Genomic DNA, 25,228 nt, shown 5'->3' with positions numbered 1-25,228 from the left:
CTTATACCTTTCTGATATAGCCATCAAGATGTCAGAGTTATCTTCTTAACACGGGAAAGGTGAAATACTAACCTGAAAAGATTCTCTATTTTTACGCTGCCGCCTCCTTTCTCGTAACAAACTCTTTTGCTTTTCTTCTTCCTCTTCTTTTTCTAAAGCCCGGATATGTTCTTCAAAGCATATCAATGCATCTTCTTTATCCATGTCTAAAGGGGGAAAAAATTAAAAATATATATATATACTTAAATAAGGAAAGTAATAATAATTTCATGTTGATAAAATTACTTCAAAAACAGTATCTACTGTATGAGGATGTATTCTGATGGAAGTGGATTTCTTCAACAAAGACAAGATGTAACTTAGTTTCAATTGATCAAGGATGGACAGAAGCAGCTACACCCAAAGAAAGAACACTAGGAAATGAATGTAAACTGCTTGCATTTTTGTTCTTCTTCCCAGGTTATTTATACCTTCTAAATCCAATTCTCCCTGAGCAACAAGAAAACTGTTCGGTTCTGCACACATATATTGTATCCAAAATCTACTGTAATCTATTTAACATGTATAGGACTGCTTGCCATCTTGGGGAGAGGGTGGAGGGAGGGAGGGAGGAGAAAAATCGGAACAGAAGTGAGTGCAAGGGATAATGTTATAAAAAATTACCCTGGCATGGGTTCTGTCAATAAAAAGTTATTTAAAAAAAAAATAAAAAATAAACTATTCCTAATAATGGGGAAAACCAAAACAAAACACAACAGTATCTATACAATAAGGACTTCCTTTTAAAAAAGTGACCCATCATGTCCAACAAAGGAAAAAATAAAACTTAGGGATATGGAGATCAAAACTGAGTTAATAAATGTAATCTGAATTATCAATGAAATTGACCTACAACTGACATGGCATGTTTGAATTAATTCCATGGTTTATCATCTCTTGTGAAATTTCCATTTTAGGGAAGATTCACACATTTTCTAGAAATGAGAAATTCTAGTGCTGTCAAAATTATGTTGAACAGTATTTTTGAAACACTTCCATTTGTTATAGCAGTGGTCACAAGTTTTTCTACTGACACAAAGCTGGCACTGATCAAATAAACCGAGTTTATTGAACTGAGTTTCCTATCTTTATCTCTGTTGCATTCGTGTTGAATTTTGTAGCAGGTTTCAGCGTTGTTTTTTATTGTGATTTTTAATCAGGGTACTTCAAACTACTGGGCAGTTTGAACTAAATGAGCATACTTAATAACTACCAGTAATAATTGCAAAGCATTGGTGGACACATATTAACAAATGACTGGCTATTGTGCCAAAATATGGTCCAATAAAGAAAATATTTCCAATAAAGAAAAGAAGCAAACATTTTCAGAGGGATCTACTAGATACTGGAAAGGTTGTTCCCAAGTCCTCTACAACAGAGCAGCACAGACTTCTTAAAGTTGGAAAAAAAAAAGAGATAAAAGACAAGTAAAAACATTTACTATTGAATACAGACAGTGAAAAAAATGGATTTTATGTTTTACTTACTAAAATCACTTTTCAGTTCAAACTTATATCAAAATTAGTTTCATTAAGTCTAGATCAGCCCGTAAGATTTGGGCATCTATCTTATCAGACTGCAAAATATCCCCCTCCACACCCACACCCACAAAAAAATAAATTTTCAGAAAAAAAAAAAAAAAAAAAAGCCTTTTTATTTGTTGAACTTTTAGTAAACTTGGAAAATTCATCCACAGAGGGAATGGTGAAAAGATACTAAGGACCAGAATTGTTCCAAAATTACAAAACTTTCAAATGGGGATGGGATACATACTACAAGATGCCCTTGCATCATGTCAAGTTGAGAAAGATTGAGACAAATATCTAAGAATAGACATCAATGGCTTGGAAACTTGCTAATTTAAACCTATATCAATGATGGAAGATGGATTTGGAAAAATGGACAGTTTCTTAAAGGAATAGTTAATATTCAATATGAAAATGCGGTTTCATGAATTGAGGATGTGACAAAATCTTGTGAAGTCAATTACAAATCATGCGACTTCAATAAAAGGATATTATATATTTCTTTTTCAAAGGTATGTTACATCTATTGTATAACCCAGTAAATGTAAATATTTTACTTGTCCAGTTAATTTATATGCCACTGCATATTATAAAGTGTTAAATTTAAAATTCCCTCATGCCAAATGAAAATAATTCATTTATTCCTAGAAAATTCTTTTTAAAACTACTTTTTTAAAACAAGAAAATTTCTTGATTATCCTTACTCTGAAGTTCCTCATCTTCTGCAAAAGTAGGGTTATCCATCAAATATTGCTGGGCTTCAGACCAAGTAGTAGAGTAGGTAACATTAGCCATGTTGTCAAGTATATTTTTTAAGGCCTCCCAATTTCTCTTTCGCAACTGTTTTGCTTGTTCCTGAAACAAAGTATCAAAACACATAAGCAAGAAACAAATGATATCTGGAAGTCATAACTGTCAGACTACTCATTTTGTAAATAAATCAGTAAGTTCTTTATGACTCCATTATTCCTTCCATAACTTTACTAAATATTCTGAATAAAAAATTTCATAACCCTAAGAACAGGCCAGCATAATAAATCATTGGCATAATTAAAAGCGTTGATATAATCAGTGTGCTTTTTAAAAAAATTTGACTTAAAAATTTTGACTTGCATCCCTAGCACAAATTATATATATATTTTTTGGGGGGGAGGGGGTGTGTTTCATCCTTTCTTGGCTTTAATGACTATATTTCTCACTAAATTTAGAGTATTTTTGGGGGGGGCCCAATTCTTGAGAATCAGTTTAGTAATAAAGTTTAAATAAAATAAAAATTAATTTCCCCCCCAAAATCTAGGAGAATTCTATAAATTTTTCTGCCCCCCTCCCCTTCCTTTTCCTCCAGCATCTTCAACATTATCTTAAAGTTTTTTGGAAACCTGATTATAATTAATATACTCCTAACTTGGTTATTTTATAGTTTTGTAAATTCCTTTTTCAAAAATCCCAAGTATTAGTAGTAAAACTCTGAATAGAAGATTCTGATTTTTTAAAATTCCTCTTCTGACATTACCTGGTTCATTTTTCAAATTTGTTTATTGTTAATATTTTGTATCCTCTTCTTTTTTATCAGGTTGGCAAGAGGTTTGTCAAGTTTTGCTAATCTTTTCAAAGAATCAATCTTATTTGATCACACTATAGATTTTTTTCTTTTTCAATTCATGTATTTTTTTCCTTTTAATTTTCCAAATTTTAACTTTTATGCTTTGTTTACATTCAGAGGATAAATTTTTTTTTAGCTATTCTTGAACTGAGCAGCATTTACTTTTTCAGTTCATTGCTAATACAAAAAAGTGTTATTATAAATAGGTATTCTTTTTTTTATAGTATTATTTTCCGAAATACGTGCAAAATCAGTGTTTAAAAAATTCACATCTGCAAAACCTTGGTTTCTAAACTTTTCTCCCTCTCTTCTTCCTTTATTCTTTCTCAAGACAGCAAGCAATCTGATATAGGTAAAATACATGCAATTCAAGAAATAAGTATTCTCATAAAAGTCAAGAAAACGAAAAACCAAAGTTCAAAGCCAGCCTCAGGCACTGAAGTCTTTTAAATTCCATGAGACACTGGGGAAAGTCATTTAAATTGTTTGCCTCAGTTTCCTCACCTGTAAAATGAGGGTAATAATAACACTTTACAAGACTGTTGTGAGGATCAAATATTTTAGTACTTATAAAATGTTTTGCACAATGCCTGGCACATAAAGCCACTAATGGGATTCCCCTACCTCTTTTCCTTTCCTTTCAAAGTATTTTATAATTATGCTAAGAGACTCATTAAAATAACTTCTGACCCCAAATCCAACTATTCTGTGTATGTTACTAGGAGGTATGATAAATAGGCTCCATTTGTACCAAAAATTTTATAGCAATACTTTGGTGTAGCCCAAGAATTGTAAACACAATAGATGGCAATGGATTGGGAGAATAAAAACTTTATGCTAAAGAATATAATACTACTATCCTGTAAGCAATGATGCATCATGATTGCAAAGCAAGGTCACATATGAACTGCTATTAATAAAACAAGGTAAAACAAACAAAAAAAAATGCAATATACACAATGATTATGTAAAAAATAAAAGTCAAAATCAAAACTTAATACTGTGCAATTATGACTACCTATACCGAATTAAGAAAAGACAGAAAAAAGCAACACCTTTGCTTTTACAGAGGTTGGGAACTATCAATATAGACTTTCATATAATTTATACAGAGAATGCTAGACTTGGTTGATTTTATTGCCTCTGTCCCTCTTTTTAATTCTTTCTCATGGCTTTCTGGGAAGAAAATGGCCATTTTGAGTCAAATCTGACTAGTTTTTTTGGGAAAAACCCTGGAGTGACCTACTTGTAAGCTACTAAGTGTCTAGATCTGAATTCAGAAAACTGGGTCTTCTTGACTCTAGTTCTAGTACTCTATCCACTGTACACACTTAGCTGCCCACAATAAAAAATAAATTAATTAAAAAGCAAAGGGGGGCGGAAAAAAGCTCATGTAGGGATTTTCTATTTAATTTTGTTTTCCATGAAATCATGCAGCAAAATAAAATTTCTTTTCTATTTCTCCTGCCTCCATATCCCCTAAAAACATTCTATTTCTAAGAAGCTAAAAGCTCAGTATTAATGGATAAAGAAAACCCTGAAACCTGCAAAAAAAGATTTATTCTTTTATCCTCCAGGATTCATGGAACTCTAAATAGGTAGTGAAAATCACCTTTTCTTTTTTGGAAAGAAAGAATAAGACATCTTCATAAATTTCAAGACGATCTCGCTCAGATATTGCATTCCATACTTCCATCTCTCCAAACATTTGTTCAGCTTTTCTACATATCAACAATATAAACAACAAAATCAGTTTAGTTTAAATTTAAGCAAATTCCTCAATATGCAAATTCTGTTGAGACATTTGATATTGGTAAGCTATTGATATGCTCTTATTTTAAAATGTATTTTTTTAAATTAATGCTGTGAGTAATAAAGGTTTTACATAATAAAAAACTCATTTGGGTACTTTTTAGTTAGAAATTAATCTAAGTTATATACATCCATTTATAAATTTAAAAGTTTAAGTATTCTTGAGAATTATTTTCCCTGGGAACCAATACAAATAGTTTGAAATGGAAAACATTTTGAAGAATTACTTATATCTGGTTGTAGAAGTCATTTTTTCATGGTTTTCAAGAAACCGTTGGAAGGATTCTTTAGCTTCCTTATATTTTGATCTTGCTTCTTCTTTTTCTTCTTTCTCTGTCTGCACTTTATATGCATTAAAGGCTTGCTTTTTTTCACTAAGCTTTGCCAGGGCACTAAAATGGAAAAGGGAAAAAAATCTGGTAATATTAACTTTAAAAGAGAAAATATTGCTTGTGCTTCACAAAATACCACACAATGTAAATGAAGGAAATAAGTAATTAACTGAAAAGGAAAATATAAAGGATCTTTCCAAAAAGTTCTTTTTTGTTCTGAGGAAAAAAAACAAACAAACAAAAAAAAAAACCACCAACAACAAAACACTCCTGTCCCAAACCAAATCACATTTAAAGCTAGATTTCTCAAATATATAAACAAACCTTAATGATTAATCTGGAATATTCTTGGCAAGCCTGCCCAAGTATAAATCTATATAAATTTGCTTGTCTTTTCAATGAGGGAGAGTGGAGATAGACAGAAGGAATTAAAAAAAAAAAGTTAAAAATTGCTTTTACAAGTAATTGAGGAAAAAATAAGACATTACAAACAAACCCAAAAATCCCCAAAACCACCATGCAGTCTTAAGCAATAGGCTTAAACACATTGATTTCTCAAGTGATATACTTTATACTAAATTAGTATAAAGAAGTTTCTGTATCTAGTCCACAAAATTCCAAAAGAATTATTGAGTTTTGTTTTTCAATGATTAAATTTTCAAGAAAATCAAGTATTCTAAACTAGAATAGGATATAATTTTGAACAAAGAAAAGGAAAAGCACTACCTGTATCGGGGATCATTAATAATCATCTTCATTGCTTGCTCCCATGAAGCATTAGACGGTACTCGCTGTTAAGACAAATTTTATAATTTAAGCGATAATAAATATGGCACTAACCTTTTGTTTTTGTTGCATTCTCATTTGTAAATTATTTTTCTTGGAAAGTTATATAACTTTAAGTTAAACAACGTGGAAGTTATTTTTCTTTGTATAAATTTAAAAGGAAAACATGTCTTCAAAAAAACAGTCATAAAAGCCACACTATATTTCTAATTCAACACAAACAAGTATTGCTATTCTAATTCCATCATCTTTAAGACCTGTGCAGAGAAAATAGTGTCTTAGATATAGTACATACTAAAATACACTTCAAATATTTCAAGAGGAAAAAGAAACTGTCATATTTTAGGCCTGCAATTATACCATGTTTAGCTCTAAAATAAGGCTTTTTAAAGAATAACTTGGTTAAGAAATTTAATTTCTTTCTCAGGCAAAAAACCCTATTAAAAATATTCAGACATGAAATACCTTTTCTTTTAGTAACTCTTTAAAAGCTTGCTTTGCTTCTTCTTTTGTATTCCAAGTATATGTTTTTTTAGCAGGCTGACTATCTTCTTCCTCCTTTTTGGGAGTATAACTATGAAATCATGGAACAAAATAAAAATGTTATCATTCCTATGAAAAATCATTACTCTTATTAGGAAAAGCATTAGACATTTCATTAGTAAATATTTGATCAAGTTTTTAACTTTTGTTGTGAGCTTCAGTCTTCATTGTCTGTGAGAGTTTTACAACTTAGAAGCCTACGAATTTCCTGAAACTTCCAAAGTCATTAAATGGCTAAGATGTGTCAAAGGCAGAACTTGAACAGAGGTGTTTCTGATAAGGAAGCTGGTTCTTTAGCTACTATGCCAAGCTGTTTCTTATTTGGGGTATTAGTTTTTGAATTATCATAGATTTAAAAGGTGACCTTAAAGATTGTCATGAATAAACTCATTTTTCTAATAAGCAAAAACAAACAAAAAAACCCAAACAAACAAAAAAACAACAATCTAGCAACTTGTCTATTATCACAGATAGTGGCTGAAGCAGGACTTAAACTTGTGTCTTCACAACTCCAACTCCAGCACTCTAACCATACTACCTCTTTATAAGCCAACGATGGCCTTTTTATTTCAACCTTGCTGAAACTTTTAAAAAGTATTAGTACTCTTCTGTGTCATTAAATATATGGAACATAATTAATAGTGAATAAGACAACTGATAACACCATTATACAAATCAATATGGCAATACTATAGCTGATATGGAAGAAATTTGGACATGCACTAATGCCATGATGTTCTGAGCAAGTTTTTTTATTCCCAGTATTATTTCTTGTAATCTTTCTGTGTTTCTCTTAGTCTTTCACTCCATTCCCTATACCACTTCCTTTTTTCCCGTTTCCTAATTTTTCCCTCTCTATTCACCTAGTTTTTTTTTTAGTTGATCTATTCAATTAATTGCTTCAATGCTTGTTGAGGGTTTGGTTGAAAATACTAATGGTGATGGATGTATGTGTGGGTAGTATCAGCTGGCCTATTATCAACTTCACTATTAGAATGGAAATAACTACATTCCACTTACTGAAAAACTTAAATCAACACCTTTTTTTTTGGGGGGGGAGGGGGGAGTGGGGAGAGAGGTTGGGGATTGGGGTAGGGAGTGGGAGGGTAAGGGAAGAATGAAGAGAGAAGAGGAGAGAAAGTCTTAAAATTCTGAAATGCCAGAATTTGGTTCTGCTACATCTGGAAGTTGTTATGAACTTCAATGGTACACCATATAAAGCCAACTTACTCAACTGAAGTCTCTTGCTTTGATACTTCCTCTGGTACATTACTAGATACTTCTGCACTTTGTTCATGAACAATAGGTGTAACAAGTTGTGCTTGTTCCTCAGTTGAAATTGTTACTGTATTGTCATTATCTATGACAGTAGCAACAATGGAAGTAACTTCAGGCTCAGTGACAATTGGGGCACTTGAAGCAACAATGGAAGGAGTTGATATGGCAGCGTTAGCACTGGCATTGGCTGCAGCGGCTGCAGCAGCTGCAGCAGCTGCTGCAGCAACAACAGCTGCTGCAGCTTCAGCTGCAGCCATAGTGCTCATTGTAGTTGTAATCTCTGTTGTAGGAACTGGGGCAGTAGATGTTGTGGTTGATTCTTCTTTACTGTGAAGAACATTAAAAAAATAATAAAAAATGGACTTTAATATTAAGTCACATAAAAAGCAAATCAATCATGATTTGTAGCAGGGTAGGATTTAGGGGTAGAGAACGGAGGAACAGAGTGGGAGGGGGGCCAATGGTGCAGCAAATACACTAAGGTTAGGTTTCCAAGAATTCACCAAATCGCCTCCATTCACAAAATATTGCATCACACTTTCAATAACCATGCAATATAACCTTAAAAATTTAAGTCCAAATAACTTGATATCTCCAAGAGAATTGGAGAAATCTGAAAATCTGTTTAAAAATGAAGTGTATAAACTAGTAATAAATTTATATAATGATTTCAATGTAATTTTCAAGGTTATTCAAAGGCATATTTAAACAAAAAAATCATCATCTGTAATTTATATAATATGCTATTATCAAGATTTCTATGTTCTACAAAAGCATCATCTTAGCAGGTTAACACTTTGAATTTTATAAATTATAAATTTCCCAAATGAGCTTAGAATTGTCAAATTTGGCAAAGCTAATATTAGACACCTGCAAAATACAAAAGCAAATGTAGAGCTAGAACATAAATGTTTTACTTCGAATAATGTCCAGTAACTTCCATCTTCACAGACACCATAAGTACCCACAGATCTATATTAACATTACTGATTACTTACCTGCTTTCTTCTGCTTTGATCATAGCTGTTTAAAAAAAGGAAAAAGAAAATTAACTCATTGATAGCTACTTTAAATATTGAAGAAAAACTTTAAAGAGAAAGGAAGAAAGAAATCCCACTAGGCCAACTATAACTATTTTTATTAATAGCTGCTTCACCCACAAAGTTCTAATGTGGAAATTACATTTACTAACCATTAAGGGCTTCTTCAAATCCTAGTGATTTCCCAATCTTTTGTTTTATTTTCCCACAAACCACATAAATTATGTCCTAACCAGCAAAATTAGGACAAGAGAAACACTATTTTCCCAAGGATCAAAGAGCTGATTGCTTAAACCCTAACCCAAGTTACTATGAAATCTGGAGTTCATATGCTAAGATTGAGTAGTAGACTATTAAATAGGTTAGAACTTAAGATATTTCAAACCTAAATAATGCCACTCAGGTTAAAGTTGTTAGAAATTAGCTTTCTTTTTTTAAAATGTCATTAAAAACTACCATAGACAAAGTAAGTGATTTGAGTATTTAGGCCAATTTTAATTCCTATTTCCCATTTACACTTTAAAAATGGAAATTTCATATTCTGTTTCAACTTTAGTCTGTCTCTATGTCTACAGTAATGCCTCATTTATCCACTATCATTGCTTAGATACTATTCCTTAAACACAGATTTTCTCCAAAGAATTTTATCTTTTTAATGGAATTAAAAAAAAAAAATTTATTCTTTCTGAAACAGAATGTATGAAAACCCAATGACAGGAGTCACAATTATGAATGTGATTGATGTACTGTACTATTGTAATAAAGGCAGGCCCTCAAAAGTTACCAGGGTATTATGAAGGTATATAGAGCTATTTACAAAAAGATTTTTAGAATTATGAAGCATTTTGATCTCATTCTTCTCTTTTCATTCATATTGCCTCTTTTGCTGTTATTCATTTGCTGCACTCAATATGCCTGCCTTTGATTATCACTTCCCTAATTAATCAGCTAATTCAATTAATTTCAATATTCATTCACCAAATGTATTACCACATGCCATGCTCTGCAATGGGCACTAGAAATACAAAGACAACAATGAAACAGTACCCTCTCCTTGAATTAGTCTACTAAATGGAAACACACAGAAACAAAATATATATTTATATATAAAAATATTGGGGCTGAGGGTAAAAGATGTGCAACACTAATTAACTAGGCAATTAAGAAAGGCCTTGAACTGAGCCTTAAAGTTTCCAAGAGGCAGAATTGAGGAAAGGAGTATTCCAAGAATAGGGAGCAGCCTATGCTATAAAATTACAGAAATGTTGTGTAGAAGGGAAAGAAAATAGGACAATTTGGCTGGAAAGTAGCATGAATGAATGAGGGGAAGCAATGTGTAATAATTCTGAATAAAGATACTGCTCTGGTCTTTGGCATTTTGAAAGACAGAGACAATATGCTAGAAATACTCCCCCCTCAAAAAATCAAAACAAACAAAAAACCACAAACCAAAACAAACAAATAAAAAAACCCCCTAATAATCCTTTGAATTGGCTATTAAATAGCCAACATGGTTAAGGAGACCAATGTCTTATTTGGACACAAAGTAGTTGTGTGACTACAACCAAGTCACAACTCTTCAGATGAAGTTTCGAACATTGGAAGTTTCCTACAAAAAAATAATCTCTTCCAAACCCACTCTCCTTCCTTTACCCCACATCAAAGAAATATGCTATAAATGGGGAAAAATTAGATGACTAAATTTACTTGAATTATACCCAATTAAAAAAGGGAATGACGTCAGTATACAAAATATTTCTAAAACTGAAACAAGCTTTGGTAAATAGACTTTGTTCTGATTATTTCATAAACCTTTTTGCTTGGTGCCAAGTTCTCAAGAAAATTTTGATTATCTGAAGTGGCTGGATAAGTGAGGTATTACTAAATTTTTGATTCTTAATTGTTCTTTGACTTTTTAAAATGTTAAAATACTATCTTGAAACATTATGTTAGAAGTGAGGACACCTAACTTCAAATCATATATGCCATTTCTAAAAGTATTCCAAGACACAAAGAATATCTTGGTTCATTTGTTAATACCTTTACTGGGACTTAACTTTCCTAATGAAAATATGTATCAAATTAAAACTAGTCAGGTCTTAAAATATTATCATTTATATTCAATTTACCCAATGAATTTGTCCAATAATGAAAAAACAAAATAAAAACAAAACTCAAATTGAATCCAGCTTTTACTTTTACTTGATTTGTAAGAAACAAACAAGCTATTTTCAGTCAGCTATCATTACTATAGTGATACAGAACCTTAATTTCAATTGCTACACAATTTCAAAAGAAATAAAAGCTCATTTCTAATGTAACTCTAATGGAAATGGTATTATTTAAGTTTTGGATTTTCATTCAAATCATGGTTAGTGAACAACTATAGAAAAGTAAGTAATGACAGAAAGTGAATTATCAAAGCAGCTCACCATGCAGGTTTGATTTTGTAATAAGACTTCCAGCAACAATGGTATTCTGGTATCCTAGTTTCAGTGGAATCAAATAAAAATCTATTTAATCTACAGAACTGGGATCTACAGCAACAACAAAAATAATATTCCACAAAACTATTATACTAAAATAATTCCAACCATTCGATTTTTAATAAAATTGCCTTTATATTATCCTATAGAGGGGACAATTTGTTGTGAATGATTTAAGTCTGAAAAGAAAATTTAGAAAACTATTTTACATTACCTTCAAGATCCTCGAGTTCCTTAGGTTTGGCCCAACGAGATTCCTTTGTTTGAGAATTATAATAATAAGGCTTTCCAGAGTCAGATTTGTACTCCTTCCAGGGGCATTTAGATAATAATTGCTAATGAGAAATAAATACTTTTGATTAAAAATAATAACTTCCCAAATGCAATATTTAAAATCATTATTACTATTATTATTATTATTATTACTACCAAATTCTGATTTTAAAATATTAATTCTAATAATATCTCAGGTAAAATGAGTATGAAATATAGAAACAGAACACCATGATGTGAAGGCATGAAAGAGTGAATCTAAAGTCACTATATATCACTACATCTGAAATTGCTGAACCAAATCCTTGGTTCAACTGCTTGAAATATTTACTTTGAGAATTAAAAGAAATCAACCAATTTAAACTAGTTTGTGCTAAGAAAAAAAAAATTCTGACAGTTTAAGAAAGTATCTTTTTTTATCTGTTCTCCCAAAATTATATACACATGTTTTCTAAAACATGTCTAGTCATTAATCAGTCACAAAGTAGACAGAAGTCTGGCTAAAGTTATTTATGCCCCTTTTCTACATTGCATTGTTGTGCTTTTTTTTTTTTTTTTTTTAATTACAGTATTCACTATTTAAAGCTTATTCACTTTATTTTAAATTTTTATTTATTATTCACTAAGGTTTTTTATGGTCATGTTTGTTCTTTTTCGATTTGTAAAAAAGCAAACTACAAACTTATTATTAAAAGCATATACTACCAGATTTTGCTATGTAAAACTGCTGAAAATTCTAACCTTAAGATTTTAAGTTGCAGCCTCAATTTCTCTCTCATTTTTAATTCTTGTTCTGAAAAGGTCAGGGTTTTATGGGGGGTACATGTAGGATTCAATTCTGAAGCTCAGTAGGAAAAAAACATACTCATCTTGTGCTCATTTCACATTCAAGTTTTTCTCTAGTAAGAATCTTTGTCCCCCTAAAATATTCCTCTAATTATGAAAACACACAGGGATTTAGTAGAAGTAACAGATAATAATATTCAGATTGGTAAGGATATTAGACAAACATCAATCTTAAAAGTTTAAAAGTATCCAGGAAATCTCTTATTTCCCACCCCCACTATATCCTCAAACATGATAAATAGACTATCATATAGTATCTTACTATGGTCTCCTAGATGTGACACATGATGCCAGACTAAAACTTTCCAATATTTACCTCAGCAGGTGTTTTGAGATCATCAGGTTTTTCCCAGGTAGACTGCTTTGTTTCTGTGTTATAATAATAAGTTCTTCCATCAGGAGATTTATGTTCAGTCCACATTGATTTCTGAAGAAAAAACAAAGTCAACATGAAGCAACTAAATTCAAACTAAGACCTTAAAAGATTACTATTATTCTTCTGTTGGTCTTGACAATGTAAAATGGGTAATTAATTTTAAGTGCCATTATATCTGTATGTATGTATGTATGTGTGTATGTACATGCATAATACTTGTATCAAAGAGCTAATTGTCCTATTTAAAATGTTAAGTTAAAACTATGTAAATAACTTTCAAATCACCAAATAACTCTGATAAATCTAAATACATAAACTCAGTTAAATAATGGACTAAATTATGTTTTGCACCATGTTAAAAAATGTTTTCAGAATTGTGTAGTACTTCAGGATGGTTATTCACTGACAAACTCACGATTTATTATGAAATTAAAAATGTTCACAGGAGAGCCTGATAATTGTGTGACCTGACTGAAACCTCAGAAGGCTATTTTTTAATATGAACTATGAAAATTGACTTCTATTGTCACGTAGCATGAAAAACATTGAAATACTCTGGGCAAGTTAAATTTTAGAAGGCACTGTAACAAGATAGAAAGAAATTGAAAAATGGGGTTATTTTTTAAAGTACCAAAAATAATAATTCATTAAACTTTTATCCTTTTACAAACCTTGAAAATTACAGCCAGAATATTTAATGCTTGAATATAGATGTGAAGGCAATTTTATATCTCCAATATCTGCCAGAAATCTAAAATTTTGCTAAGTTATCAAAAGTATTCTATGTACACGACAAAACATAGTCCCATTCCTTAACAAAGCAGGGTAATACAGGCTAGATGATAGCTGGTTTGAAAACTATACCCAACAAGTGATTATAATGAATTAATGTAAATTAGGGAAACACAGGTCATTAATGAAATGCCACAAAGCTCTGTTTGTATTTAATATTAAAATCAATTTAACCATAAAAAGCTTGCTTTATATATATATATATATATATATATATATATATATATATATATGATTAGAGATATATGACAAGAATTCTGGCCCTACTAAAACCAGCAAATTGTACACTTCTAAGTTCAAATAATAAGCTAAAAATAAGACACTATTTGAGTCTATGTGAAAAAAAAAGCTGTTTTCATTGATTATAAGTTCAGTATGAACTAATGTGATATAACTACTAAAAAACCAAAGTACCTTAGTTATATACTATGACTCTTAATAGTGAAATATCCATACAAAAATTAGATGCCTAGTAAAACCATAAACACATTTTGAATTATTTTCCTAAATAGTTTTCATATTTATCCACAATAAGACAAGACTTAAATATCTCGTATTATTGAAATAATCTTCTCATTCACATTTCTTTTCTGTTTTGGTAAAATAACTTTTCTATAGGAAAAAAATGAATTGATGTGAAATATTTAATAATTTTTAAAAATCCTTAATAAGCTAAACTTTTTATATATATGTATATACATATATTAACAAATTGCTTTAAATATTATCATCAGACCCATAAATTTTAAAGCATTAAAAATGATTACATTCTCATTTCTAGAGGATTGGCATTTGACCAGTCATCTTAGTAATCAATTACCAATTTCTTAACATTGAATTTTAAATAGTTGGTTTACACTCTAATCAATTTAACATTTTCTATTTGAAAATAACGTCCTGATATTACCTAGCTATGTGATCTGGGGAAAGTTTCTTTCTCTGGTTTTCAGTTTCCTAATCTGCAAATGAGGGGAATAAATTAGATAATTCCTTCCAGGAGTGTTCTCTTTTAAAAGTATAGAAGGAGAGGGGGGTCCATAAGAAAAAGACCAGAGTTTTAAAAGACTAAGATCACGTCATAGTAACTAATAGTTACTGCATTCTGTGCTCCTCAGATCACAGGAGTTTCTGTACACCAGAAAATAAGAGGACCAATGAACTGAAGCAGATCCTAGGGTTTATTTAATCAACTGCTACAGTCAAAAGGCTTTTAAAGAAAGAGGTCAACTATGGTTGTCGCAAGGAACAATTCAACCGAGACTTGTATTAAGTGAATATGATGAAGAAGAGATACACAGAAAGAAGCCAATGGATTTGAGAAATGAAATGGTATCAGGAAAAGACTATCATACTAGTTGTAGTTTCATTATCCCACTATTTTGCTATCAACTACTAAAGAAATAGTTGACCTCAGTAGCTTGACTTCTTTCTTCATCGACAAAAAGGGGAATAAATTTTCTCATTCCTTCTATCTCAAAAACAACAATCCTAAGATTATTTCATTCAAAAATTTTATATTACTATAAGATGGGATAGTGTGGTGTGCTAATATTAATATTTAACAATTAAAATCATAAAACAGTTAAACTAAACTATATAGGCCAACTTCATGTCAAGATAGGATTTTAAAATTATGTATACACACACACACAAAATATAATCCTACTAGACCATTTTCCATAGGAACAATGATGAGACTATGAAGGCAAACTCATTGTTGTGTAAATTTTCCTTTAATCTATACCTCTCATCAAATTTGCCAACTTATGTCATGATATATTCAATGGCTTATTCTCAGAAACAAATAAATGACCCATTAGAAAAACTCAAACTTACAATTATCTGTAATGTCTGTGAACAAAGAATATTTTACAGTATCATCGAGTGACAAACTAAATGTTCCAAGTTATGAACTGACATGTTAAAAGTTGAAATGCAAATAGGAATTGCTACAGAATTATAATGCAGATATCTAAATTGATCAAAACAGGGCATAATTCCCAATACCTATAGAAGGAACACAAGGATTTTTCCCTAAATCTTGCTTTATAAACTTATACACTGGAACCTCTCCATTTCCAGGTCAATAAGAGAAGTATACGCAAGTTTAAAGATCTATCTTATAATACGTTATAGTTATCTACTACTGCATTATCCCTAAAGCTATCTACTGTCTGCTTGCTGGAGTTATTTTGGCTTCAAATCTTGAAAGTGATTGTTGGTAGGCAACCATTCTTTTAATTTGATGTTACATATAGTATAACCTTCAACTTTATTCCGAGTCCCTCAAATTATTCTATTTCTGATCCACTGTGTTCCTTCATTCTCAGAGAGGACGAAAATGACACCACCATATTAGAATCAAGTTAGTGTATCCAACTGTGGCTGATCAGACCAATATGATCTTGAAATGCTCTGCCACAGGTCAGACACAAATAGTCTCCTGTAAATATATGGGGTGCAATCGCTTAACTCTGCACATCTCATATTTCTCAAATGATTCTGTTTCTGAAACTAAGTAAAAAACCCAAAAGGCTACACACTTAAGATGTTTGTTAACTTCAATAAAAAGTTTGTGACATGGATCCTTTAGCCTAAGGACCCCCTGTCTTAGAGTAACGTGTTTAAGTGCATAAAATAAAATAAAATATGTAGTATATTACAAGAGAAATAAATCATACTGAAAGATTTCTAAAAATGTTTCCAAAAGTTTCTGGATCCCAGGTTGAGAACTTTTGCCATAAATGTTAGAATAGTAAAACAGAGAACACAAAGGTTTCTATTAACACTGTACTTTGTATGTATTTAAGTTTTGGATTTATGTTTCAAAGGAAATGAAAATAAGCAAATGTTTAAAAACGCAAGATAGGAATTGAAAAAAGAAATGTTTCTTAACTACCCCCCAGTGTGAAAAACATTAAGATTTAAGATACAACACATACCCTTTCAAACAATTTTTTTTAGTTGAAGTCTATCATTATAAAATCATCTACAATGGAAACCTAACATAAGTGAAAATTCTATAGAATAGTTAAGAGCTGCCATGGACCTTATAGAGCACTTAATTCAATTTCTTTAATTTCAGAGATGAGAAAAATATCCCAATTCCTTATAATACTTTATAAATTATTTATTGCTGCATTATCCCTAAAGCTATCTACTTTGTATTTCCACTGGAGTCATTTTGGCTTCAAATCTCAGAGACATTGTTAGTAAGCAAATATTCTTTTAATTTGGTCTTGTATGTATAGCAAATCTTCATCTTTACTCTGGGTCCCTCAAAATATTCTGTTTCGGATCCACTGTTGTCTTTTGTTCTCGAAGAGGACCAAAATTACACCACTATGTTAGAATCAAATTAGTGTGTCTAACTGTGGCTGATCAGACCAAGACGAGCTTGGAACCTCCTGAGATCATATAGAAAGTGATACAACTAGAAGCTTAAACCTTTGTGTTCTAACTCCAAGTCCAATGGTCTTCTCACTATACCACACATTCTGTGTTCTTTGTGGTAGCTCTTGAACAATATCAATCTAATCACTAACTCCCTGTATCAGAAAATGGCTCCTGCTAGAATCTTTGGCTAAATACAACAAAAAAAACTTCTATGAAAATGAGTACCAAGTAACTTCAAAAAATTTAAGAAAAACAACCAATTTTTCCACTTAGAACAAATGAGTAAAAATGAGATTATGCAAATTACTCCCACACCCAGATACTGATTTAGAGCTTCTAAGAATTTCTCAGAATTCTTTCATCATTCTGGGAGAAAACAAACATTTGGTTGTAATTTAAACTATGATATTGGGGATAAAACTCGGAAACTTCAGAAGTGTGTGTATATATATATATATATATATATATATATATATATATATACACACACACATATGTATATATATTACTAACATTATATATAATATAATTAGAGAATGACATTCTACACTTTGCAAATGACAACTCAAAAATGACAAGACTACAAAACAAAGATGAAAATTTGTTAAAACCAATACCAGGGGGGAGTTCTACGCACTCAAGAAGAAAAGTCACCCTGGAAACTATAGAACCAAAGACAGGCCTAATCTCCTAAAACTGTCAACTCAATCACATAGCATTTTATTTTTATCTAGCCCTATGACTTTATGGGTATATATGACTTAATTGGTATAGGGAACTCCCAGGGTAGAAACTTCCTCCAGCACTGCAGAGCAGCAACCTTTCTGAAAAGTCTTTAAAAACTAACTGGGGCACATAATGGTCAAGTGACTTATCCATGGGTCTCACATCTAGTATGTGTCAGAGGCAGTACAACCCAGGTCTTTGTGATGCCAAGACAGGCTCTCTATGCACTATGCCATGCTGCCTCTCTACCACTTCTTTATGGCATAAAATTAACCCAGCATACCAGCTGACTGAATTTTTTTCTATACTAAAGAACATTTCATGAAAATGAAAAACAGGATTTATCTCAGGCAGCTTCCTGCACCCTAAGAAGCTGTAGGAAGGATGATTCTACTGTCTAGGTAAATCAGGCTCAATTTTAGTCTTAAAAATCCAATTTATATGCACTAATAAATGGTAGCAATTAAAAAAAGATTCTCATTCTTCAAATGACAAACTATTTCCATTACTCAACTTCCTCTTTCTTGCTAACCAATCTCAATCTTAAGTTTGACAAAAATACCTTAAGAATTAATAATAAAACTTTCAATGGTTCTTAAACCTTTGATTCTTAAAAAAAAAAAAAAAAAAAAAAAGTTGACATTAGCAATAAAAGAAGCAAAGGGTCACATCTTAGAAGTAGAAGCTAATCTTCTAAAAGGGGACAAGAAATGAGGGGGTGAAACAAAATAATATCAAACTATCTAGGCACATCTAAGTTTAAATAAATCCCAAAGCCTTAGATTTTTACTTACTTGTGTGCCAGATGTTGCACCTAAAAAACAAAAAATGGATATTTATCAAGTGATTAAAATAATTCTCTTAAACAATTAACATCCATAAAGATCGAAAGCATTATTGATATAAATAAAATCATGCACAAGCCAGAGACCATCGCTAAATTCAACTTCTTATAATTAGTCAAAAATTTCCTAAATATTACCTGTCACATATTTTTACATTATTTTTTCCTACCAGTTTGTGCTTTCCTCCCCCAATACTATACCATATAACATTTTTCATTTCCTGTCTCTCCTTCCAAAATCATGCTGTTTAAGGACTTCCAGCAACTAATGACTATCTGAAACTTTAGTCTTCAATTTACTCTAAAACATTTCTATCAAATACTCTTGAACACTGAATCATTTTGACAATTATTGTTTAAAACCCTTTGCTTCTTCCTAAAACTGTCTATCTTGATTAATTTGCTGCTCTCCAGAAAACAACTAAACAACTGACAAGAAAAGTACAGCACCTCACTTACCCAGAACACAACAAAGAAAGTTCCTAAGCAATTAAAAATCACCCATGCAATTTTACTTCACAGTAGAGGCAGCATGGCATAATGGAAAGAGTACTGGACCTGGAATCATCAGATCTAAGTTTAGTCCCAGCTCTGCAATTTACAAGCTGTGTGACCATGGTCAAGTCAACCACTTTAAACCTCAGCTTCTGAAAATATATAGAAAAAGGAGATACTACTACTAACCTACTAGTATCATTGGAACAAAATTGCTTTGTAAACTACGGAGTATTTTTAACGGTAATCTATTATATCATTGGAGGGATCTCACCCCAGTCTAAAGATCCAGAATCCTCAACTATGAAAATAAGTTTATTTTCTATAGGTTATGGATTAAAAGCTAAAGCAGGCAAGGAGTTTGCCCTGAGGGAAACTACATACAATGACAAGAAGAAGAAACAGAACTACAAAAGCGTGGCAGATAAAACATTACTATTTGTTGTTGTTTGCCTTCATTCTGGAAGATGATCAGGACATTAGGAAGGTGATGCCATTACTTGCAAATTATCTGGCTTTAAGTGAGAGAGGGCAAGGTAATGGTCCCAGACTTGCTCTTTCCTCCAGAGCCATCTGGGTCCAGTGATAAGATATAGGTCAAGATGACTGGAGATGGCCTTGGATGCAGTGGCAGACTTTGGCCACCGCCTTCTTCTTTCTTTTTCTTTTCTTTTTTTTTTTTTTTAGTGTTTTTATAAAAGGAGGTTGAAACTATTGAATAAAATGCGATCTGAGAGTTTCAATGATCAATGCCATCCTGATTTCTCATTTGCACAGATGATCAAGATGTCCAGAAGTTACCCTAATTCCACACTGAATTTATTACCATGTGACAGAAATATTACTCATGTAAATACAGTATGCATTGATGTCCAACTTCCACTTTAAACCATTACATACTCCTCTCCCATCTTTACAACCTTACTCAGACATTATATTCCCTCCCTGGGCTTCAAAAAAATAAAAAGAAATGAACATTTTTGTAAAAATAATGAATTTGGACAAAGACATCCTTAACAATATAGATGTATGTATGCTTCTACTTCAAAAACCTTCTAATGAACACTTTATCCTTTAGATTAAAAATTGTTGATTTCTGTTCCACAGACTCTACATTTGCTCCAATGACAATGAATAGAACCCATTTAATATAGCATTTTAATTTCTGACAAAACAATTTAAAGTACACCAATGAAAGGATTCTCACTATTTTTTTCAAAAAAACCCCAAAATACGTGAATATAACACTAAAAATACCTATTTACTTAATACCGTATCATACATCAAAAATCTTTGCGACAAGTGATACAATTTTCTTTTGTTTAATAAAAGCATTGAAGAAACAAACTTCTTTAAAAAAAAAAAAAAACAACCATTTCTAAAATTGGGTTAAGAATCTCAAAATGTAAATTCTTTCCCATTAATAAACCGATATTACATACCTACTGCTACATCCATATTGTTTACTCCTGGCTGTAAGAATAAAAAATAAAATTGATAAAGTATAGTATTTTATTTGCAATTCTTGAATTCCTAACAAGAACACTAGATTGACTTGACTTCAACTGCTTATAGATTTCCAAGGTAAACTATAAAACTGCCATCAAGTCAAATGTTTCAAAAACTATGTCTTTTTGATGTCCACATACATAGTAGAAATACAAACGTTGTAATTTGAAAATTATGCCTTTTTTTCCAGGGTAAATATTTTACTTACCTAGGATTATAAGATTTCATAGGAAGATGATTTGAGGGAGACATTTAAGCATTATGCAAAGGTGCTATGTTTTTATAAGAAACTATTAGTTACATCTAGAAATAAATATTTGGTTTTAATAGCTATACCTGTTAACCATCTAGCCAATGTTGTAGAGAACAAGAGGGCAAACTAATTCAACTCCAGTGAATGCCAGTGAGTGCTATATTAGATGACTCTTAGAGCCCTTCCAAATTGTAGAATCTAGATAGTGAGAATCTGGATGGACTGATGGGCTTTGAGAATCAAGTAGACCCGAGCTCATATCTAGCCTCAGAATATCAGTATGTCACTTAACCTATTTGCCTCAGTTACCTCATTTGAAAAATGGGGATAACAATGACAATTTCCAGGACTGATGTGAAGATGAAATGAGATTTTTGCAAAGTGCTTAGCACACAGCAGATACTTAATAAATATCCTCTTCTTCCTTCCTAAGTTTATGATATCATCTTGATTTATTTTGTATTTCCAGACTTACATTTATTTAGCTACCAGAATTTCCGAGAAAAGATAATGTAATTTTCTAGTCAGGTTAACTAATTTAACTCTTCTGAGCTTTAATTTCCTTGTCTATGAAATAGAATATTTGCATCATCCAACATCAAAAAATGATTCTTAGAACATCACTTTTTACTTACATTGTTGTGATGTGATTATCTTCCCCCCCCCCCAAACCAAATTCCCCTTCAACTCCTATTTTTTAAATCGTTTAAAGTAGGAGTAAAGACATGGTATTCCCAACTAATTTATGAGAAAGATATTCAAACATAGCAATCTGCTTTACAACTCACATTTTCTCATTTCAAAAGTTGTCCATTTGATCATTTCCCCCCCAAATAATTTCTAGTATTAATGAAAAACATTTTATATTTTATGGCACTCCAAAATACTGTTCCTGAAATACATTTCTTTTTTTTCTTTTTAAATACTAAATCAAATAAACTTTCAAAAGATTACCGGTAAAGCAGGCTGAATGCTAGCCTGAGACATATGAGTCATCATCATCCCAGGCATGACTGAAGACATCATTCCAGGCATCTAGAATAAAAGCAATGAGGTATTATTACATTGTACAGAAGTATTAAAATAACACAAAATTTAAATGTACCTATCATAAAGCTAATAAAAGATAAAGTTTAACATAAAAATATGGGTTGGACTTAAATATTTTAAAATTATTTAAAAACATTTTTCCTTTGAAAACTATTTTCCTATTTATACAATGTGGATAGGGTCAAGTGTAAATGAAACATTTATATTTAAGAAAAAAATGTATCACAAACTTTCTATATGTTGCTTTTGTTCCCCTAAACCAAATGTTAATAGACTTAAGGTTTATTTTTACTGAATGTTTGAAAAGTTTTACTAGTTTATTTCTCCACCTCCAACATAGGGTTCCTCCTACTAAATTTTAAAGCAACTCCCAATTTCACCATACTTAAAAAGGTTTAAGCAGTGGGTTGTTTTTTCTTTTCATTTAATAAATGCCCTAAAAGAGAAACTTATAAAAACAAAACAAAACCCTGAAATATAAACACCAATTTTAAATCACTAGCAAATCAACCAACTTCTAACTTCCTACAGTCTCCACCCAGTCCTCTGGTACTTCCCTACCTCCAGGAAACGTGAAGAAATGTTATCTTAAATTTGCAACTAGTTCTACTATAATTGATGAATCACTGTACTCTAGTCAATATGAGCAAGAATTGTAAAGATTAATAAAGGCAGTCAAGGGTAGCAGGAGACAATGTCCCAGATAAAACTAGTATAATTATGACATCCCTCCCCATATTATAACTATTAATATATAGGGGACAGGAAGGCAGGGGGAAGAGATTATTCAATTAAATTTAGTAGTAATTAAAAATAAATCCTAATTTCAAACACTTAAATAGTTTCAAATAAAAAAAAGTAAGTGAAATGGTAAATGTTAATGATAGGGTAACAGGTTAACAAACAAGGAAGATGAAAGTCCTATTGACTAAGCAAAAAAGCTCAATGATCAGGATAACTTCTACAAAATGAATTCCAATCCCTGTTCAAGTCAGTTTATTTTATCTGGAAGAAAAAGATAAAATAAATGATTCACTTCATGAAATGATGGGATGAATAAATAACAGAAGAGAAGGTATTCTTAAAGAGCATAAATTTCTGTTTAAAATGATTACACAAGGCATTCTTACTTATTTTGAAAAATTTCTGTCAATAAAAAAGAAGCTCAGCAATTTTTAGTCAGGAGAATTGGTCAAGTGAATATTTTTTAAAAGTTGTATATTTAGTAGATTTGAATACATTTGGAAGCATAGGCAACTCTCAATTATCAAGATTAAAAGAAGGATGTAGTAAGAAAATGAAAATAGAATGTTAGGTAGTACAATTACGTAAATAACCCCCCCCCCAAAAAAAACCCAAACCACCCCAAAGCCAAACAACTTTAGCTTTTATAGATTTTGGTGTTCTCCTCAAGGTTAATAGAAGAAATTTCATATTTAAATTGTACCTTGGCTAAAAGCACAAAGTTGAAATTCTCTAAATGGATAGCAACTGAACATTTGAGTAAAAAAAAAAAAACAACAACAAAACACTGGGTAGTAGCAGGCAAAAATCAACCTAAGATTTAAAGTAGATTTAAAGAAGTAATAGTTGAAGACATAACAAAACACACACACACACACACACACACACACACACACACAATCAGAATAAAGAATTAAAACAGGTCAAATCCCATTACATAAATATAATACAAGGTCAAACTAGAAGGGAAAAAAAAAACACTTTGAAGTCAACAAGCTATCCTTTGTAAACAATATTGGATAACAGTATTTCTTCATAGTAGAAACATATGAAGTATCCCTCAATTTGATGAAATGGGATTTAACCTGTAGTAATTCTTCCAAATGCTTGTAACTTCTGACATTTTCTTTTGGTTTTCATCATATTTAAGTTACCTGGCTTGCTACCAATTGAGTAATTTTTGTGTTAAACAAATAGAAAATAATAATTTCACTTATTCTTGCCTAATTACTTCCTTAAATGGAAAATGTTGGTTTAAAACTTCTGCAGAAGTTTTGATTTGAAAGGTCAACCAACGGATTATTTTCATAAAACTTTAAGTAGCGTAGGATATGTATCATAATTTACGATTTAAGAATTAATGTTGTTCTCCAATTCAATAGAATCAAACAAGAGAAATAAATTTCTGCAAGGTTACATAATGACTCAGAAAATCTCAAATTAACATTATCTCTATTTTTTACTGTATTTTTATTTGTTGAACACCTCTCAATTACATCTGATTTGGAAGGGATTTGAGAATTTTTAATACTTCTGTTCGAAGCAAAAAACATTTCTAACCTAAGGGATTTCCTTAAATCTACCAAATATCCTAGGAAAAGACAATTATTCAACCCAGGAAATAGCTAAGCTAGGGGAAAATGTCCTAATAAAAAACAGAAAAAACATCCCACAAAACTTTTTTTTAAAGAGACAAGATTTTTCTATTGAATAATATAATCATTTTAAATTTCAAGAGCATCATTTTCCTTTAAAAGTAGAAATGATAAATAAGCTTAAGACTAAATAAAATTATAACAATGTAATGCTTATGAAGCTGAATTTTATATAGCAAAATTTTAAAAATTGCATTGTCAGTCTACATGTATAACCCACAAAAATAAACATTTCTACACTATTTACTTATATTCTTAACAAAAATTGCTGTAAGGATAATTTATGGAAGTCTTAGTCATCTTTAAAACTAAATACTGACTTAACATCTCAAAATCTAGCTAATTTACTATCAATAAGAAAATCTGTAATAAAACACAAAAAACTTGCTATTATCATTAATAAATTATTATATATTCACATGCGATGATTATAGCAAATAGGTCCTTTGTTCTATTACGGATTTCCTTATGAATTTTGTAAAATTAATTTATGTCGATGTTGACATCTTTGGACCAATACTGAGCATACTATGAACCAACAGAACATACTTTTATCATAGCCATTTGTAAAGTTTAACGGTTTTCTGCCTAATTTCCCCCAATGCTAAATTTTTAAAGAATGTATAGTAAAAGAATCTGAAATTTCTATCTTTTCTAGGAATAAGAGAAGGGACACAAGAATCAACTTGATGAGGAAGATCCCAGAAGTTAGCTAGGCTGGCTCTTAAAATACAGACACATAAAGGTAGACATTAGGATTTACACCTAAACTCTTTCTGTCTTGGTAGGGCCTGGTAAAAGTAATGGTCAGAATCATTAGGAAA

The 25,228-nt window shown here is 31.1% G+C and overlaps 1 protein-coding gene across 11 annotated transcripts in view; it reads right to left on the bottom strand.

The window, feature by feature from the left end:
- PRPF40A (pre-mRNA processing factor 40 homolog A) overlaps window positions 1–25,228 on the bottom strand; it is a 52,217-nt gene that overhangs the window by 12,099 nt on the left and 14,890 nt on the right. For 7 of the 11 annotated variants that reach the window (XM_031960665.1, XM_031960666.1, XM_031960669.1 and 4 more), the window contains 14 exons: window positions 21,910–21,990; window positions 20,636–20,666; window positions 18,649–18,668; window positions 12,881–12,991; window positions 11,660–11,780; window positions 11,392–11,445; window positions 8,918–8,942; window positions 7,872–8,246; window positions 6,564–6,672; window positions 6,039–6,103; window positions 5,208–5,372; window positions 4,781–4,889; window positions 2,270–2,420; window positions 73–206 (listed from right to left, as the gene is read on the bottom strand). In XM_031960665.1, the coding sequence (XP_031816525.1) occupies window positions 73–206; window positions 2,270–2,420; window positions 4,781–4,889; window positions 5,208–5,372; window positions 6,039–6,103; window positions 6,564–6,672; window positions 7,872–8,246; window positions 8,918–8,942; window positions 11,392–11,445; window positions 11,660–11,780; window positions 12,881–12,991; window positions 18,649–18,668; window positions 20,636–20,666; window positions 21,910–21,990 (1,551 nt within the window). The remainder of the gene's footprint in view (window positions 1–72; window positions 207–2,269; window positions 2,421–4,780; window positions 4,890–5,207; window positions 5,373–6,038; window positions 6,104–6,563; window positions 6,673–7,871; window positions 8,247–8,917; window positions 8,943–11,391; window positions 11,446–11,659; window positions 11,781–12,880; window positions 12,992–18,648; window positions 18,669–20,635; window positions 20,667–21,909; window positions 21,991–25,228) is intronic. The other 4 variants (XM_031960667.1, XM_031960668.1, XM_031960663.1 and 1 more) reach the window with 1 other exon arrangement.

This window comes from Sarcophilus harrisii, chromosome 3 (genome assembly GCF_902635505.1).
Source record: "Sarcophilus harrisii chromosome 3, mSarHar1.11, whole genome shotgun sequence".
In the NCBI taxonomy this organism is placed as follows: domain Eukaryota; kingdom Metazoa; phylum Chordata; class Mammalia; order Dasyuromorphia; family Dasyuridae; genus Sarcophilus; species Sarcophilus harrisii.
Note: the sequence above shows the minus strand (reverse complement) of the source record. Positions and strands in the feature narration are given on the sequence as shown.